The sequence below is a fragment of the Lepidochelys kempii genome, chromosome 12 (genome assembly GCF_965140265.1).
Source record: "Lepidochelys kempii isolate rLepKem1 chromosome 12, rLepKem1.hap2, whole genome shotgun sequence".
NCBI lineage: Eukaryota > Metazoa > Chordata > Testudines > Cheloniidae > Lepidochelys > Lepidochelys kempii.
The window spans coordinates 14,278,838-14,299,389 of record NC_133267.1 but is presented as its reverse complement, the minus strand read 5'-3'; the positions used below and the strand labels follow the sequence as shown (position 1 = coordinate 14,299,389).

Sequence of the window (20,552 nt, the reverse complement as noted above, 5' to 3'; positions counted from 1 at the left end):
TAATATCAGACTAAGGCTTTAAAACATAATAGCCTGCCCACAAAAGCTAGCGCTCTCTCTCTCTCAAATTCTTTGGAAGCCAATGTGAAAGGGAGAACAGTAATCCAAATATGTTTACTCAACCACAGTCACCACATTATTGGATCTGCTGTCACAATAGAGATGTATGGAGGCTTTTGTATCCCAAAAATGTTAGCTGCAGAACTTTTAAACAAGACCCTGTATGGTAGCACTCATATTTCTGTACAGTTGTTGTAGGAGGGGACATGTCTTGTACATCTGGTCATTTTATCCTTCATAAAACCAGATAACAGAAAAATAAAGGGTTCTTGTGATCCCAGACTGTGAAGGAGCCAGGGACCAAGGAAAGATGGATCTCTGGATCCAAAAGAAGGCTGCAGCTCCTCCTCTCCACTTCAGCAGTTAGGAAGCTGAGGCAGCCTCTCTTTTAGCCTAGGTCCACCCTAACACCAAACTGCAAAACCCACCACCCATAGAAACTGGCAAGATGTGTGGCCAAAGGTCCTCACATCTCTTCTTGAGAAGAGAGGATATTCCTATACATTTTGCAGTTCTTGACATGGTATTGTTTTCATAAGGTTTTTAATTTAATTAAAAAATAAGCAGAGGATTTCAGCACAAAATATATGTTATACAGAGGAGTGCCTAGGTCATTTTTAAAACATGGTCATTTTGAAAGGCTCCACAGAAAGAGGTGGCTATAGACTTTAGGGTCCAACAGGCTAGTGTCTAATCTTCTAACTTACAAGAAAATTTAGATAAGTTCAATTTTATTGCACTTCCATGGGTCTGAGGAAATGAGGGAGAGATATCTGTGTGGCTGAGTCCTGAACTACAGCTATAGGAGATATCCATACAACTGGAACCCTGGCCCACCAATTAAAGTCCATTGCACAGTCCAAACTGACAAGCTTCCCCATTATATCATTTCATAACCAAATGTAGGCAGGTCTTATATATGTATGCGTATGTACATGTGTGTGTGAGCAAGAAGATGATCCATTTTTCATTGTATAGGCAGATTGGGCTGTAAACAGTAAATGAAATTACCAGCACCAATCAAAATGTGTCCTAAATTAATTTTTGCACACACCTGAAAGACACACAGGATTTTAAAAAGGGGACATTGTCCCAGTTGTGCTCTTATCAGTTTAATATTGGTTACATCCTGTGGCTCGATTCACTCCTGCTAGCACAGGGAAATCCAAATGACAGCACCCATGATTCCTTCTCATAGAGTCCACGTAAGAGGAAAACTTTTAAGCTCCATCTGGGATGCCGCGGGAATCAGCATGTCACCCCAACAACCTTTCCATAGACTCCCCTCAGCCAGAGCCATCAACATGTTGACTGCAGACATCCCAGTAGAGGGGAGGTAATGGTTGCCTTGAGCTACTGCAACCTCCCAGTTGAAAGACTTCAGTGCTGAGATCCCTGCACCTTATTCTACACTGATCCCAGAGAGGCATGGCATGAGGCAAAAAAAGTTGTCTAGCCCAAAAACAAGCTTCTGAATCCAAAAATCGAACATGGCATGGAGGTGCATCTTTACTTACCTATTACATGTATAAGTAAGGCCATACACCTTTTATATGAGCACACAAGTGCCTTAACAGAGCAACAAGATATGCTCATCCAAATACTGTAATCAGCTTCTGGTTCAGTCAGTGTATGCCAACTTCAAACCTCCAACGAATCAAAACTAACAGCATACTTTGATGCTAGAAGCAAACAATGGTTGAAATGTGCATGGTGTGTATACAGTGCAGTCATAGGCAACATGTACCATGTAGCAAAAATATTTACACTCATGAGACAAATAAGTCATTTGCCAAATGAAAAAAATAGCAGAAGTGCAGAGCCTATTCCAGAATTCATACAGCCCTTCAGAATGTAAAATGTTCTTGGAGATCTCATCTACAAACAACATTGACAGAAAAATGATAGGTAGACAGGGATGGCAACTCAATTTCTAGAGGAGAGAAGAATTTTGAATGAGGCTTAACAAGTGCAAGCACCAAAATCTGTCTATTCACTTGGAGGCTATACTCCTAGAAGACATTTATGCAAGGTAGGAAAAGTCGCTTCTTAGCTGTGACTCCACACATTATTTATGACAAGCAGCTTTTCTGAGAGACTATCACAAATCTGAGGGCAACTCCCTAAGTGCCTTATTCTGCTTTTATACGATTTTTATGAAGCCAGTGTATAGGCATATTTCCACTGAATACAGTGGGACTTGCATAACTAAGGTGAGCATGATTTGTCCCCAGGAGTCTAATTGTGGCGAGAGTTGACTGAAAAATGTCCAATGGAACAGGTCTATTTCAACTAAATTTTTTTTATAAATTATAATACAATATTTTTAAAAAGTGAAAATTACAACAAAATGTTTTGATTTTATTGAAATAAAACATTTCAATTGATTTGAAAGAAAAAAAATGTTCAAAAATTTTGTTTCACAGGAAATTTAGAAAATATGGCTTTTTGCACAGAATAAAAATTCCAGTTTTCAATCATTTCTAGTTAGTCACAGGATGTAAGTATGAATTTCTAGTGACAGTGATAATTGATCAAGTGAGAGCAAAGGACCATTTTAAGGTGAAAGGAATGGAAACTAGGATGCATGCTTATTACCTTTCTTTTAGAACAAAGCATTATGTTTGTATGAGATATTGTTCCATGGAGAATTTAACAATTTTGAAAATAAAACAGGTATGTAAGGGGTTTATTTTCTCAACATCTCTTCAAGTTCTTGAGATAAATTGAATAATTCCTGCTACACTTTTAATGGCTACATACACAGCCAAACCATATTGATCTCATTGGTTTATCTAAGGACAGAATGTGGTCCCCAGCATTTCTATCATTTTATATATTTAATCTTAAAGAGGCCCAGTAAATTTCACTCTGGTTATTCACTTTCATATCCTCTAACAGATCCATTACTTTGAAATTCTACTTTCTTTTTTCTTTCAGAGCAGTTGTATTTATGAATTATTGGTCATTTTAAGTGCATGTTCCATTCTTTTCATGGTGTAATAAAGTAAGCATCTTTCTGCAGAAAATGGAATACTCTTGCCACGGATTTCCTTTGAAACCCACCAGCCTTGAATTTGAAGAAACTTTTTGAAATGTACCCTTTTGGTAGTAGTATAATCTAAATCTAGTAATGCCAACAATTATTAAGTCTGAGGTATCACATAAGATATGACTCTGTTCCATCCTCAGCTAAACTTTCTTCTGAATTGTCATCATCATCACAAATCAATTAGCCATAAAGAACACTCAGACTCCTGGTCTATGGAAAGCACAGAAAATGTATTTAAATGAATCAGTAACAGATATATTACAAAAATATGCACATATAAATTCACTCCCGCCTAAAAAAACGGTATCTTTGACTTAAATCTGTAAACCCTCATGTTCCAAGTCCAGTTGGTTTTGTTACATCGCTGGCAAGTATGTTTTCCATGCAGTAGTAGACGTGGGGAAGCAGTATGTCTAGAATCAGAGAAAAGCACAGAAAATCAGGACTGTTCATCGGCTATATCCGGTGACCTTTTTATTATTCTCTGTGAGACTTTCTACAAGTCATTTAACCTCTGCTCCTCAGTTTCTCCTTTTGTAAAATGGATACAATACTGTGAGATGCGAGCATTATCCTTCTTTTTCAATCACAGAAATTGTGATACAGAGATTAAGGTGACTTAACCAAGGACACAATGAGTTAATAGTGGAGCCAGGATTATAGTAGACCTCAAGAGTTCCTAGTTCTATCCTATGCACAATCCAAAAGAGTAGTCCATGCCATCTGTCTAGCATTTACACACTTACAACCTTAGCCATGGTCTACACTAGGACTTTAGGTCGAATTTATAAGCATTAAATCGATGTAAACCTGCACCCGTCCACACGATGAAGCCCTTTATTTCGACTTAAAGGGCTCTTAAAATCGATTTCCTTACTCCACCCCTGACAAGTGGATTAGCGCTTAAATTGGCCTTGCCGGCTCGAATTTGGGGTACTGTGGACACAATTCGACGGTATTGGCCTCCGGGAGCTATCCCAGAGTGCTCCATTTTGACCGCTCTGGACAGCACTCTCAACTCAGATGCACTGGCCAGGTAGACAGGAAAAGAACTGCGAACTTTTGAATCTCATTTCCTGTTTGGCCAGCGTGGCAAGCTGCAGGTGACCATGCAGAACTCATCAGCAGAGGTGACCATGATGGAGTCCCAGAATCGCAAAAGAGCTCCAGCATGGACCGAACAGGAGGTATGGGATCTGATCGCTGTATGGGGAGAGGAATCCGTGCTATCAGAACTCCGTTCCAGTTTTCGAAATGCCAAAACCTTTGTCAAAATCTCCCAGGGCATGAAGAACAGAGGCCATAACAGGGACCCGAAGCAGTGCCGCATGAAACTGAAGGAGCTGAGGCAAGCCTACCAGAAAACCAGAGAGGCGAACGGCCGCTCCGGGTCAGAGCCCCAAACATGCCGCTTCTATGATGAGCTGCATGCCATTTTAGGGGGTTCAGCCGCCACTACCCCAGCCGTGTTGTTTGACTCCTTCAATGGAGATGGAGGCAATACGGAAGCAGGTTTTGGGGACGAAGAAGATGATGATGATGATGAGGTTGTAGATAGCTCACAGCAAGCAAGCGGAGAAACCTGTTTTCCCGACAGCCAGGAACTGTTTCTCACCCTGGACCTGGAGCCAGTACCCCCCGAACCCACCCAGTAATCAGAACTTCAATACAGTATTGTGCAAATACAGCAACTTGAATGAACCATTCCACTGGTGATTTCCGTCTGATGTTACAATCACCACACTGGGAGAAGGGAGAGAAAAAAAGAGAGGAAAAATTAGGGTGGGGAAAAGAGGATGAGGAAAGTGAAGAGGAAGGGGAGAAGAAATAGGGCAGAGAGAGTGGTTTTGACTGTAATAAGGCTGTAACTCACAGGAGTGTTGTTAAGAGATGATTTCTTTGCCTCACTCTCATGATATGGGACAGAGTTACAAAAGACTGATACCCCCATCACATGATAGGTGTTATTATCCATTGTTTTTGGCTGTTAGAGAGGCTACTGTTAGACTGACTTACCTCTGATTCTCCATCTTACTTGGAAGAAGATGGCGATTCAGGTGAGTGATCAAGCTCTGATGTTGTCCTTCAAGGGAGGGTATCACAGTCCCATCAACCATCAAACAATTCACAGAGCAGCAAGAGAGGAACAGGGAGTACAAGATGTAAAAAACGGCAAGAGAAGGACAGCACCAAGGTGAGCTACTAACTAACCTGCTTAGGGCCTAAGCCCATTGAAGTCAGTGGAAAGACTCCTTCCTGTTGATTGCAATGGGCTTTGGATCAGACATATAATCTACTTATCAAGAACATAAGGTTGCCACCTCCAAAATGAAGACAACACGGCTATTGGCCTCCCCTCCACCACCAGCCTGACCCTCCCCTTCCCCTCTTAGGTGTCCTACCACCATCAGCCTGACCCTTTTCTGCCCTCCTCATGCAGATGGCTGTGCAGGTGCGGGAGGCTGGGGGTGGTTCAAGGCCTTGCTGCACTCTGAGTCCGAGCCCGTGTCCAACTGGGGATGAAGGTGGCTCTGGTCCCCTGTCAAATACACAAGCAGCCAGCAGGGAAGGTGGCCCCACAACCAACTCCCCACCCCCATTTCTCTTACTGAGTTGGAGGCTACAGAGTCTGGCTGATCCCGGAGCATGCTGGGAAGGAGGGGAAGGCAGCCCAATCCTCCAAGGGAGGCTCAGCTCTGAAAAGGATAAGCTCATGGGAAGTCTCTGCTGAGCATTTCTTCCCTGTCACTCTCAGGGTGGGGGAGCAGGAAAAGGGCAAAAAAAACCCTGGCAGTTCTTCCCCAGCCAGGCCGGTTAAAAACCAGCCAGATGGCAATCTTACCAGAACAACAGCTGAGAATCAATAATATTTTGATTCATCCCATGAAATAACAGTTATCATGCTGACTTTTGAGTTGATATGATTAACAGCATTTTAATTCATCACAGTTTATCTTAATCATGGCCATGCCACTTTCTCATCAGATCTTAGGGTCAGCTGGCACTTCTAAATGAAACTGATGACAGGAAGTAGGCTCCCTCCTTCCAAAACAATGAGTCTGATAAGAGACCATTTTTACCATTAACATGAATTTGAATCAGATATTCATTGATATCGATGCTTCTTCTCAACACAATTGTCCCAGGTACAGTGGGCACCATTAAACACTCAACATTCACCGCCCAGGGTGTTGCAGTAAACATGGTATTTTATTATGGAGGCAGAGTGGCCCAGGAGCCAGGACAGGTGGGTTCTAATCATGGGTTTGTTGCTAGTCTACAGTTTGATCTTGAACAAGTCAGTTAACCTCTATTTGCTTCAGTATCCACATCTGTAAATTGGGACTAATGATACTTACAATCCAGTTGACATCTACGAATGAAAAAGGTCATACAAGAGCCAAGTGTTGTTATTATTATAACACTTTACTTAAAATACACAATATTGTGATACTGTAATTGCTTCAGAGGCAAAAGTGATGTATGTGGTTAGTGGAAATTCCATTTCTTATGGTCTTTGCCAAAATCAGGAAGTGCAGAAGTTTGTGAAACTGGAAAAAAAATCAAAGTTATTGATTGTTTTCAAATTTCTAAAAATGTTTATTTTAATTTTTGTGTGGAAGGATCATGTTTGTTTTTATTTGTCTGAATTATTTCATCATCTCAGCTCACATCTGACATTTCTAACCATGTTAAGGCAGAAAAATATTATTTCAAGTTATTTACCGTCTTTGGAGCACAGACTGCTACTGGTATTTTATAGTAAAAAGTTTCCTACTTCTTTAAAACTCTGTTCCATACACCTTCAAAATTAACCTATCTGTAATATAATAAAGTATAAAATTACTTTTTGGCAGAGTGAATATTCTGTTGCTATTGTCTACATACTGTCTTATGTACGGTACTCTGCCATACCAGCATATATTTTTTGTGGGATAAGGACCACAGGACTGACCTCAGAGCTGAAAACAAAACAACAACAACAAAAATTAGAAACTAATGTAAAAATTAACTTATTCAAGAAAGCAAATGACTGGAATGGCTAATTTGATTATGGTTACTTGGATTAATATTAAAGGTCTCAATAATGTTGTAAAGGCTTTAACTGAAATTAAGGAAGTGTAGCCCAATAGGTAGCCCCTTCTTGAAGGAGGCACATTTTAAAGTGGACAAAATGCTTCTTTTAGAGTCAGTTGGTTTTGTCATGCATATTTTTTCTTCTGCATCAATTAAAAATTAGGGTGTGGGTGTGCTATTCATTTATGTATGCCCAGGTATGGAATATAATCTATATAAATTGTTGAAAGAAAAGAGAGACAGGTCTCTTTAAAAAAAATCTACTTTTTAAATGAAATTAAATGAGAAATATGTTTATCAAGAGGAACATATATGTTCCTAATAAAGGGCAGACCAAATTCTTCTTGAACTTCTTTAATATTCTACACAAGTTTAAAAAAGGAGTACTTATCATTGGCAGGTACTTTAATTGTACTCTAGAACCAAAAGTTGATTATTGAAAGAATTATTTTACTTAAATTCACTTATAAAGTCTTAGAGACAGCTGGTGAACTTTACATCTGAATTACAAAGTCTACACTTTTTTCTCCTGCCTGCATGAAATATACTCACGTACACTTTCCATTATACATTTTCATGCAATTAGTTGAAAGACACATCACATGGTTTGATCATGTCCCACTCTTACTCATCCTAAGAAACTAGTTTGGTAAACCTACCTTTAATTCAGTTGTATCATGGAGACGTTCTAATGAATTTCCAAGAAATTAAAGACCAGTTTGGATCTGCAACACTACCCTTCTACCAACATTTACAGCTCCGATACTATATTTGTCATAAAACTAGTAAACAGCATTTTAAGAGAAAGGTCACTAGCTATACAGGAACTGGTTTAGAATTGTACCATCTCACAAACAGACAAACATTTGAGCAAAATATATAAAGGGGATAGAGGAAGAGATAGAGGAAAAAATCTTAGAGAAATACTCATTAAGGAATGATCGTCTGCCATGTGTACCTGTAATGGAGTCTTAGGTGATTCCTCCCTCAGAAGGTGGGAGGATCTGACCATGCCCAATTATCTATACTGGGTGATTTCAAAACAGGCCCCACTTTCAAGGGGTGGGGCTCTGCCCTTTGTGAGCCTTTTTAAGTCTCTCTGGATGGGGAATCAAAATGAAAGTCACAAATTCTAATGTATTCGGGGATACTTCCACCCTGTGGCCCCAGCAAAGAGGGGAGTGGCAAGTATACAATGTTGCTAACTATCCAGCACCACCTTAGGAGGGCTTGGAAAAAATCCTCTGGAAGGGCCTCTGAGTCAGGCTCAGCCTTTCTGTCTTACCCTGGGAATTTGCTGCACTCTCGTCAGGGTTGGGGTGAAGGTCTCCTGGCTAGGAGTTCCCTCCACAGCTTCAGGAGTCACCGTTGCTGTCTGCTGTTCAGGGCAATCCTGCTCCATACTCTCCCCTGCTTATTGTAGTTTCCTCCCTTTCATTCAAGATTGACAGGCCTGGAGAGATGTGGCTAGCCCTACCACCAGGGCCTCTCTGTCACCTTCCTGGTCCATGTGAGGTCTATGCACGCCTTCACAGTACCATTCTAAAGGAATAATGTTTTATTAAGAGGTTGTATTAATGGTATCTTGCTCCAACACAGTTTAAAAAAAATTATAAAAACCACCAGTGACCAGTGCTCGAGAAGATGTGAAAATATAAGATTTATTCATATCTGGTGAGACTGCCCACAAGCACAATTTTATTGGGGCAGGACTGGAGTAAAATCTAGTCAATAATTGGAAGTGGTCTTCTTAAGGACTCAGTAGTTATCCTTTTAGGTCTCCTAATTAATGACGTAGCCTTCTGAGATTATAAATCTTTAATAACTCCTTTATTAGTAGTAGCATGGTTCTTATTAGCTGGGAATTAGACAAAGAAAACACTTTACTCTGTAAGTACTTGCTACAATTGAGTTTGGGACATAGCATAATGGAGTTATTAGTGCATCAAATTAAAAAGTGAACAAAGTATGCAAAAGCAAATAGCAAGATACCCAGTTTCTTTTTATTGAATTTTCCGATAAGATATATTCATCTGCAAATCTGAAACACTTCTTTTTTTTTTTTTTTTTTTTTGAGAATTAAATGAGATGTTGCTTGTGAAAATTTCCAGTGAAAAGGACTCTCTAAGATAGCAAGAAATACAGAAGACAAACATGATTCATCCCTCCTTGGAAAAATAAATAAAAAGAAAATAGGACTTAAAACTGTGTTCATAGAATATAACAAAGAAGTGTGCTTCAGCAAAGATTAACTTTATAACTTTTTATAATGGAAAATATCACATTGACTCATGTATTACAGAAATACTATAAGAACGTGTTGTTTTACTTTATATACCATCTTTTTGTTTTGTGTTTGTATAGTGCCTAGCACAATTGGGTTCTGGTCCATGGCTGGAGCTCCTAGATCAGGGATGGGTAAACTTTTTGGCCCGAGAGCCACATCAGGGTTGCAAAACGGTATGGAAGGCCGGGTAGGGAAGGCTGTGCCTCATCAAGCAACCTGGCCCCCACCCCCTATCCGCCCCCTCCCTCTTCCCGCCCCCTAACTGCCCCCCTCAGAACCTCTGACCCATCCAACCCGCCCTGCTCCTTGTCCCCTGACCACCCCCTCCTGGGACCCACCTCCCCTAACCGCCCCCCCGGGAACCCACCCCCATCCAACCCCCCCTGCTCCCTGTCCCCTGACTGCCCCGACCCCTATCCACACCCCCATCCCCTGACAGGCCCCCTGTGACTCCCAACCCATCCAACCCCCCCCACTCCTTGTCCCCTGACCGCCCCCTCCCAGGACCCCACTCCCTACCCAATCCCCCCTGCTCTCTGTCTCCTGACTGCCCCCGCAAACCTCCACGCCATCCAACCACCCCCTGTCCCCTGACTGCCCCCCGGGGCCTCCAGCCCCTCAACCAAACCCCCTCCCCCCACCCCCTTACCATGCTGCTCAGAGCGGCAGGACAGGCTTATTGGAAAGCCTGGAAGGTAGGCGGGCACAAGCCATGCTGCCCATGTGGCGGCATAACTATGGGGGAGGGGAGACAGTGGGGGAGGGGCCGGGGCTAGCCTGCCTGGCCGGTAGCTCAGGGCCAGGCAGGACGGTCCCGTGGGCCAGATGTGGCCTGCAGGCCGTAGTTTGCCCACCTCTGTCCTAGGTGCTTCCACAATATAAGTAAGAGATAATAAGACCTAATTTGAAAAATGTTTAAAGTTAAGCATGAGCTTAGGGGTCTTTTAATAGAGAGTGACTTAAGCATGTGCTTAAGTGCTTTTCTGACTTGGGGCCCCATTTCCTAAAAGGGCAATCTAGGGACCCACACAGCACTCGAATATAATCTTTTAAACACATTGTTGTACCTTCAAGAACAAGGCCTGTTTTTTTAAAGAGTAACTTTATTAACTCTAATTCTTACTGATGCTGGAAACCAGATCCCAGCTCATGCCAAGGTCCCCGAGCTCACTGAACACTTACTACTCCTGGGGGAATTCTGCACCACTACACAGTGCAGAATTTGTGCAGAATTAATGATCCCTGCAGAATTCTATTTTTTCCCCGCAGAATTCGTGATTTCAACCAAAATGCTTCCTTTTGGTGGAAATCACAAATTTCAGCCCTGTGCATGGCGGGCTCTGGGTGTCTGGGCTGTTAGCCCCACACATGGTGGGGTTGACAGCGGGAGCCCCAGCTTAGTGACATTTCTTGAATCTTTTTCGTTGTCTGTGTTGTTACAGACATACTTACTGACAGGTATATATTACCAAAATAATTGTAACTAGCAGGATTATATTGTGACAAATAAAAATGCAGAATTTTAAAATATTGTGCACAGAATTTTTTACATAAGTAACTTACAAATGTATAGCTGGAAACCGGTCTGGCTCACCTGTGTTAATGTGTGTTAGCATTATCAAAATAGATATTAGAGTCGTAACAATGTATTTAGACTTTATGGAATGCTTGTAGGATGCTGCATGTATTATTTCTACTGTATCCCACATTACAGGGGAAGGCTTCAATGTTTGCTCTGTAACTATAAAAATGTTTATTAAAACTGTAAATTCCCTGTAGTCAGGAGAGAAACATTACCAAGTGTGAAATATTAGTTTACGCCAGGAGGTGTTATCTTTTGCCAGTCAAGTAGGACTGTTGAATCCAAATGTGCCATTATGGAACAAAGAATTGTTGATTTCTCCCTCCCACCTGTCGCAGGTAGGTACACCCCGTCACGGATGCTGGGTCACATATGAGGAGGAGAAAGGGGAAAAAACCTGTATAACAGCTGGTTAGGTCCCTCGTTCGTGACCCTAATTATCAAATGTGGCAGCGGGGCCCTGTGGCCAGAGTCAATAGAGTAACCCACCTCTGTAGGATTGTGTGGCCTATTGGCCCACTGGGGAAGTGGGCGCCACTTGGGGGGGTGACACCCAGGGTAGGGGGACTTGGCCCCTCCCCACTCCTCAAAGTCCCAGCCCTGGCAGTGGTAGGGGTGCCCACCACCAAGTCAGTGGGGATCCTCCCAAAACGTGCTGACCAGTTCCCCAGTTCACTCCCTGGAGAAGAGTCTTAGTCCCTGGGCTGCTTCCGACCCTTTCCCCCTCGGCGATGCTCCACGGTTCCCCCGGGTCTCTGGGGTCCTCAGGTGGCGTAGCTCCTGCCAGCGCAATCTCTTCTCCAGGCTTGTCAGGCAGTCTGGAGTCCATCTGGAGCGCTGCGTGCCGTGGCTCTGTACTCGGAGCTTGTAGCAGCTCTCTGGAGAGTGCCTGCAGTCTGCATCCTCCCCTTCCAGCAGCCTTCCCAGACTGGATTGGGCTGCTTCACTTTATATTCTGCCTCCAGGCTAAGCATGCCCAGCAGAGTTGGAGGGGTGGGGCTTCCTCAGTCTGCAAAGCTAACCCTTTCGGGGCTGGCGCGGGGCAGGTACACCATGTCATACCACCCACAAAAAGGTTGCCTACAGGCACGCTCATCCCATCAGCTTTTACTTGAGGTAGGGGATAAAATCCCTGACCAGAAGGAATTGAGGTCTCTTTATGCCAGTGGCGGGCAACCTGCAGCCCATCAGGGTATTCTGCTGGCGGGCCGCAAGACAGTTTGTTTACATTGACCGTCCGCAAGCACAGCCACCCGCAGCTCCCAGTGGCTGCGGTTCACTGTTCCCAGCCAATGGGAGCTGCGGGAAGCTGCGCAGGCCACAGGGATGTGCTGGCTGCCGCCTCCCACAGCTCCCATGGGCCAGGAATGGCAAACCGCAGCCACTGGGAGCTGCCTGCCAGCAAATTACCCTGACGGGCCACAGGTTGCCCACCTCTTCTTTATGCTGTCTGAACTCTGAGGGGCAAAGATTCATAGACATAAGCAAGAAATCCCCAAGCTGCTTGGCTTGAGTTAGCCCGAAGGACATAAAAGTTTGCTTATTACAGAAGCTTCTGTTATCTTTTGAACTTAACATTATACCTTATTTGTGTGTATGCTTACCCGCTTTAATCTTGTAAATAGCTCTTATTTCTTTTCTTAATTAAAAAAGCTTTAGTTAGATTATTACAGGATTGGCTACAGGATTGAGATCTGAGTACAATTGATCTGGGGTAAGTGACTGGTCCTTTGGAATACTGTTGTGATTTTTAGTCTTTAGTGTCCATCTATCACAGTGGTTCTTAAACTTTTGTACTGGTGACCCCTTTCACATAGAAAGCCTCTGAGTGCGACCCCTCCTTATAAATTCAAAAACACTTTTAATATATTTAACACCATTATAAATGCTGGAGGCAAAGCGTGTTTTGGGGGTGGAGGCTGACAGCTCACGACCCCCCCATGAAAGAACCTGTTGACCCCCTGAGGAGTCCCGACCCCCAGTTTGAGAACCCCGATCTATCACATAGTCCAACTTGCTGGGTGGCAAGATAGTCTGGAATATTTACGGGGACTGTCTGTGACTCCATGGTAAGACTGTTATAGAGCTTTAGGTGTTCACACTTGTTACTGGGTTACTAATTATAGAACATACCACCAGTTTGGGGTTTCTGCCCTTTGATGGTTGGGAGCCACTCCAGACAGAGTGACACTGATTTTTTCTGCTGCTTCAGAAGGCTGGGTCTTCCACCCTCTGGAGCTGAAGGCAGATTTCACCCAGTGCTCTCAGACTCTGCAAATTCACATTTAGTCAAGCGCCACACTCTGTTCTTAAAGGGCTGCCCCCACTACCACGCACATGTAACACTGAACAATACAGCCAAGAGCAAAAGCAAACCAATTAAATATGTTTTGAAAAATCCTCCAGGTTCACTGCTAAATACAATGCTCTACAATAAAAAACTATTTCAGTGACATTGACTCTTACAGCAGCCTAAGTAATCAACGAAGAATTTTCCATGTGGTTTACACCTTGCCTTTTAAAATGAAGTGACTAAAATGAAAAAAGTGTTTGTTTATCCTGTCTAGGTTGATTTGTAAAACATATTCTTTTCCTTTCTCTTTCCCCAGCCCCTCTTCCTACCTCAGCCTGCCCTCTTCCCACACACAGTTTCCTAAGCTTGCAGAGGGCTTCACCACAGAGCCCAGGGACAGGGAGATGATGCTCCCATTCCTAGTGGAAATTGGATATCCTTGGAAAAAGAGCCCTTTTTTCATCCACTGAGAGTACAATCTGGGACCCAGTTCTGAATGCCATCAACTGCCTCTAAAATCAATGGGAGTTGACAGCCCACAGTATGTCTCAAGAAATGCTCCGTACCTTATGTATAGGTAAGGATTTTATATCTGCAAAAAGCAGCTTCTAATTTAAACATTCACTGCATTTTCATATGCACATGAGCCCATTTAGAGACTGAGCATAGGATAGCTGAACATTTGGCTCAAAACAGATAAACCAGACATTTTAATTTTGAACAAGTTTCCTTTAATTCATTGGCAGTTAATTTCAGAGTAAAAATATATCAATAAGACTTGTTTGTGCCTTTCAGTCACAAGTCCAAGCTTTTTGTTATTATATTATTTTTAGTGCATGCAGTTACTTACCATCAAAAAGATTCTCTGATAAAGTTCTCCTCTCGAGAAATATTCTTTTTGTAGACCCAGCCAGTGGAAAAATAGTATTCATTTGTAATACCCATCGAAGCAGGGCTGGGGAATCAGAATCAGCTGAAAAGAACTTGTTTCATTAATACACACTGTGATTATATTTGAAATGTTAAATTTGATCAAATATCAACACAGCATTCAGAGTGAAATAATCTCTCTTAATTTACATGAACCTGCCTGTGCCAAACAGAAGTGTGTTTGCTTTCAAGCAGGTGCACATCCTGCTATGACTAAATCTCTAACTCATCAAACCACTTTACCAGTGTGGGACGTGCCCTCTTTTCTGGAACAGCTTCAAGCTTTCCCCCCAGCATTTCAGCCACCTGTTTACTGAGTTCATACTCCAAAGGAGATGCATGCAATTAGAAACAAGGAAGTGAAAATAAATGACCTTGTTTGTTATTTATAACAAAGGGACTCAGCAAAATTAATGCAGTGAAGCCTGACCTTCTGACCTGAAAGAAAGAATCACCTCATTCCTTTGTACTAGACTCACAATGCTCCAGCACCAGGCATTGTTTTGCAGCTTTGCCTCTTTTGATGACCTTAAAGGAATATATTCTAAATATTAAATGTTTCACAAGGTAGATTGGGACATTTTCATTAAAAAGCATGTTCAAACAAAGGCAAGTGAGCTGTGATGAAAATTGTGATATTTCCTTGTTTAAAGTGTACAGGTAAATTATGTATATGTGTTCTCTACTAGTACTATTACAGGTTTTCCCATTGAAAAAATAAATATGCAATGCCAGGTACTAAGAGCTGTGGAATATATCCTTCAGTACTCAGAACTGCTCAAGAAGGAAGTTGTTAAATACACAACTTGGTAAAGAAAACATATTTTTGTGTAAGTTGTTTGCTTCACATGTATCAAATCATCATATGACATGCAATATACCCCTACTACTAATAGTGACAATGGCTTTCTTTTTCATTTGTACTTTTTGTGTTATCTTGTACATTGATTTGAACTAGAAATTCCTTCTTTTTACAAGGCCTATTCTCTGGCATTTAAATGTTTTATTGGGTTATTTTTATGAATTTAAGTGACTTCCATTGTGCACATTGATCCAGAATGGGGTGTCCAGTGGTAATGGAAGGCAAGGTGTTAGAATCTCTTTATGTAATGAGATTGCAGTCTTTTTTTATGGGAGTTCTCACAAAAAGAACATGATGTAATTACAAGGCCAGTTCTAGTTCTTAACTTGTGACTCTCCAAAACAAGGCTGTTACTAGTAAAGTAAGTCAGAATAATTATAGAAAATGAAAGGCTAAAATATTTTGATGTCTCTTACTGCAAGTACCTCCTGCAAAAGGTATTGCTTGGCAAAGCGTTCTCTAAAACTTTCTTTTTTTTTTCACCCAGCTGATGTGGGTTACTGCAGGGCCCTCCACATGTATTAAGGCCTTAGTTCTCCAAGTTTTTTTGCTTGAGTGGACCCCTGTGTCCACTTTACCCCTTTGACTTTAGTGGGGAAAAGGTGTCCACGCTATGTGGAGTAAGTTGCAGGATCAGTGTTACATCTCTCTAGGGTGACCATATGTTCCATTTTGGCTGGGACAGTCCCTTTTTTAAGTCCTGTCCCAGCCATCTCGACTTTTCTGGCAAAAGTGGGTATCTGTCCCGTTTGTTCTTGTCAGTTGGCAAGAGAAAACAGGACAAATGCCCTCTTTTGTCAAAAACCTGGGGTGCAGTGCAGAGAAATGTGTGTGTGGGGGGGGGAGACATGCAGTGATGCCACCCCTACGCAGGGGAGAGGCAGGACTGGGGGCGGGGGAGACGCAGGCAGAGATCGGGTGAGCAGTGACCTAAGCCATGCGTGGGGAGGCAGGCAGGGCTTGGGCAAGCTGCTCATGCCAGCCCTGGGGGGGGGGGGTAGGTGGTCGGGCCAGCAGCTTGGGCCAGTCCCACACTGTGTCCTGTTTTTCCCTTTGGGAAATATGGGAACCCTACGTCTTGCCATACCACTTAAGGATAGTGGAGTGCGGGTGGAATGTGGATGAAGCTAAAAAGGAGTGCCAGTGAGAGAGCCCCTGCCTAAACCTCAAATAGGTCAGCACACAAGAGATAGCAAAGGTGGGACCCTTATTAACATGGATCTAGTGCTCTTACTGAACCACACAAGTGACATGCAGCGTCTGCAGCTGTTGGAGTAGTGGGGGTGGGGCTCTCTGCCCATCCACCCCTCCCACCCATTCTTCATACTCACAAAGAGAGGGGGGAAATGGCTTTATATGAGTGAAGTGACTTACGCCCCTTGAGAATACAGAGCTGAGTAATGACTTGTTCCTAGGCTAAAAACATTAAGATACTTTAACAAAGAAAAACCTGAAGATGCATTTTACAGTAAAAGATTGAGCTGAACTTGAGCTGTTTTGCTGAATCAGAGCCTGAAACAAATATTTTATTTTGAATAATTTTTGGATCGAGTCACAAGTTGTACATTGTTAAATTCAAAATTGGTGTTGTGCAGGATTCTTTGATTTCTGTTCCTTTACTGGGTGAGTATAGCTAACTGGGTGCTATTACAAATTGTCAAGTTTACAAGTTCAGAATTTATTCTATGTGAAGTAGGGATTTACAATGAGCCTAAGAGAATTAGATACACAAGTCCAATTCAAATTCAATAGGAGTCAGAGGCCTAACTCCCCTAGGCTCCTGTGAAAATCCAACCTTGCTGCATAGAAAAATGTTAGTGGTCTGGCTGGATTTAATTTAAATATTCAAAAAAGTCTGGTTCCTCGTGCTAGAACAGGAAGAAGCATGTTGTTACATAGCCAGATATTCCACAGGCATACAGTGACCCTCTGGCTGCATAACCCTCTCAGTTCTGAGCTTGAAAGTTCCACACCCATATCAACTATTGACTTTGAAGTGCACCATTAAAAGGGAACAGTGCTGTCCAAATTGCTGTCCTTGGTGAGAAATGAAACCAAAGTTCCCTTCATTCCAACTCCAATTCCCATCCAATGGGAACAGAAAGAATCCCCTGAGACGTTTTGAAAAGAATAGAGGATAATGCTGGTGTCCTGGCTAACATTCCCTATCTCAGTAAGACATCTTCTAATGGCCCAGGCTGCGCGTGAGCTATTGCTGAGCACATAATGACTTTGCAATGAACCACTAAGCCAGTCATTGCTCTGTACTGAACAGCCACAACTGTAACTCACTGCTTCATAAAGTGTTTTGCCATTCCTTGAGTGTGAAAGGTGTGTGACAGGGTCAGGCCAGATGGCTACAGGAGAGTGATAGAAGGCAGATATATTAGCCCCAGGTTAAGTAGGTCCCTTTTCCCTGGGTAAGGTAACAGGGAAGGTTCCAGAACAATCAGGAACTTTCTGGAAACAATTAAGGCAGACAGGCTGATTAGAACACATGCAGCCAATCAAGAAGCTGCCAGAATCAATTAAGACAGGCAGGCTAATCAGGGCACCTGGGTTTAAAAAGGAGCTCACTTCAGTTTGTGGTGTGCGTGCGAAGAGGTGGGAGCAAGAGGTACAAAAAGTTGAGAGTGAGAAGGCATACTACTGGAAGACTGAGAAGTACAAGCATTATCAGTCATCAGGAGGCAGGTCTTGTGGTGAGAATAAAGAAGGTGATGGGAGGAGGCCATGGGGAAGTAGCCCGGGGAGTTGTAGCAGTCACACAGCTGTTACAGGAGCCACTGTAGCCAGCTGCAATCCACAGGGCCCTGGGCTGGAACCCGGAGTAGAGGGCGGGCCCGGGTTTCCCCCATCCCTCCATCCCCCCCAACTCCCTACTTGATACCGGAGGAGTTGATCTGGACTGTGGGTTCACGAAAACGGCCAAACTAAGGGCTGCTGTGAATCTCCGAGGTGAGCAAATCCGCCAATAAGCACAAGACCCACCAAGGTAGAGGAGGAACTTTGTCATAGGTGCTTTACAAAAATCAAGCTCTATTCTACTCTATAGATTAAAAAAAACCCTTTATATTATACTCTGACTTGTAATGCTCTCTTGTTCTCTGCAACCTTTGAGATAAGGCTTCTATGACAATTATTTATTCTTTCTGAGTATTAGCAATTGTTATAGCAAAATCAATTGTTATAGAAAATTCACTACATACATTGGAGCTGTGGTGGTCCCTTTGACAGAGAAACCAATGTGGATCTGTTGAGCAAAGAGGGTCCACACCAGGGATGGGTATCACTTTATAGTGCAGACAACTACATGGGGACAGATGGGACCATGGCAAAAGATCCATTTCTTTCCTTCTGTGGTGTGATAGCACACTAGAACTAACTCAGCCATTAGCCTAAAATGGACTTTGCAGAGTGTCCGTAGCAATGATCCACAAATTGGAGGGAGAAATCCTCACACCGTCTCCTTCAGAGATATCCAGTGTACAGCTTGCTACTCAGGTGGGCTCTGGGTCCCTGGATTTGAACCAATATGGGATCCTCATTGTTTTGCAAGTATCAGGAGGGAAGGAGACCATTTATTTGAGTGAATATATTGAAGCAGATCCTCATCAAGGAACGTTCCTGATATGGTTTTAGGTCTATGGGTTGTTGTTTTTTAGGGCAACAAATTCATTTCATTTTATAAAGCATAGATACTGGAAGCACTCATCCATAGCTTTGGGTGTCCCTTCCAATATTTCAAACACAGAACAATCAATAATTGCTCTGAGCTGCGTAATCTACTGCTGATCATCTGTACATTTATAATTCACTCTCACTCTATAACTTGGTTTTGCTGCATTAACAAACAACTCCTCTCCCCGCTCCCCACCAGCCCTCATCTTGTCCCCTGCTCAAAAGCCTGAGAAATAAGTGATCTGAGTTCTGGCAGACCACGAAGGCCTCTGCTGACAGCTCTCTCTTTTCTATATTGAGGGCACTCCAGCTTGAGTACCTCCACTGATTCTAGTTGAGGAGTATGGTACATGGAGAGAGGTAGTCTTGCAGGTAACCTGGATCCAACTAATTTAGGGCTTTACAGGTCACACATAGTGTCATGAATTCTACCGGGAAGTGCACAGTGGGACTTGGTCTGAAGTAGTGGTGGTATGGGTTCTCACTGGAAAGGCTGATATTAGCAAGCAGGCCACATTCCTAATTAATCTCAGCTTCTGAATGATCTCACATTATAGCTTCAAGTAGAGTACGTTACAGTAGTCTTTAATTATGGTACCTAAGGGAACCCTTCCAATTCTGTGATTAGGACAAGGAGTTTGTTTGCCTTCTGTCCTGGAATGAAATGTGTCGCTCTCTTTTTTGTTCCAACTATTTTAGTACTTCTTTTTCACTAAGAACTATTCTACAGGAGAGAATGATGGGTAAGTATTCAGAAAAATTCCTGTTGAAGGTCTCAGGCAGGCATACTTTGATGAAACCCATCCATTAAAACACTTTCAGCCTTTTCTGTAGAGTTAAAATAAGTATATTCCTTTGAATATACTACATTTTATTTTGCATAAGTGTTTATCATCTGTATGACTGTGCAGTCAGTTTTTTAAACCAAAACCTTTATGACCCAGACATCACAGAATCCCGTCATGTATCAGCTGCATACACAATACATAAGATGAGCGCTCATTCAGACAGGTTAAAAAACACAAACATTTTTCTGAAGATTTTCCTTACACTCTCTCTTTATGTATACTGTACTATTATTTTGGACTGCACTGTCCAGGGAGTCTCTCAGGAAAAATCTTATATAAGTAGTTATGGTAAAATATAAGAAATTTTATGATGGATGAGTTACAAGAAACCTGTCTAGATCTATGTCCATTCTCTGAGTTAGCATTTCTGTTCCAGAATATATTTTCCCCTTCAGATATAGTAGTTATTACCTAAGGCCAAAAAAAGCCCAAAAAACCAACCAAACAAAAAAGACTGTATGAACAATGATGTGCCTAATTTGTGCATGGGTTTAATTTACTTTTTTGCATGTGCAAATATTCCACTTTAATCACATTTTCAAAAAATCTTAAATCCAGAATTGTAAATACTGTTTAGATTTGTTGTTCCTATTGATGCCTTTGGTGGTATATTTCATACACTGGCCTGTTTCCTCAGTCTGTAAAGAAATTCTGACTAAATATTTTTGTTGGACAATTCTCCAACGTTCATGATTCTTTGTTCTTGTATCTGGGAGTAGCTCAACCAGCCTTGTAGCTTTTATCCTATCTAGTCCCTTCAGAATTATCTCTAACCCAGTGAGATGGCCTCTTAATTTCCTCTTTTCTAAAGAATACAGACCTAGTTTCTCTAACCTTCATATATAAATAAGGTCCTCTGTCCCCCTTTCAGTCTGGCTGC

General features: G+C 42.4%; 1 protein-coding gene across 2 annotated transcripts in view; it reads right to left on the bottom strand.

Moving 5' to 3' along the window:
• TOX3 (TOX high mobility group box family member 3) overlaps positions 1 to 14,436 on the bottom strand; it is a 101,929-nt gene extending 87,493 nt beyond the window's left edge. The window contains exon 1 of one of the 2 annotated variants that reach the window (XM_073307646.1): positions 14,202 to 14,436. In XM_073307646.1, the coding sequence (XP_073163747.1) occupies positions 14,202 to 14,204 (3 nt within the window). In that variant the 5' untranslated portion in view covers positions 14,205 to 14,436. The remainder of the gene's footprint in view (positions 1 to 14,201) is intronic. The other variant, XM_073307645.1, reaches the window with a different exon arrangement.
• Positions 14,437 to 20,552: the final 6,116 nt, after the last annotated feature.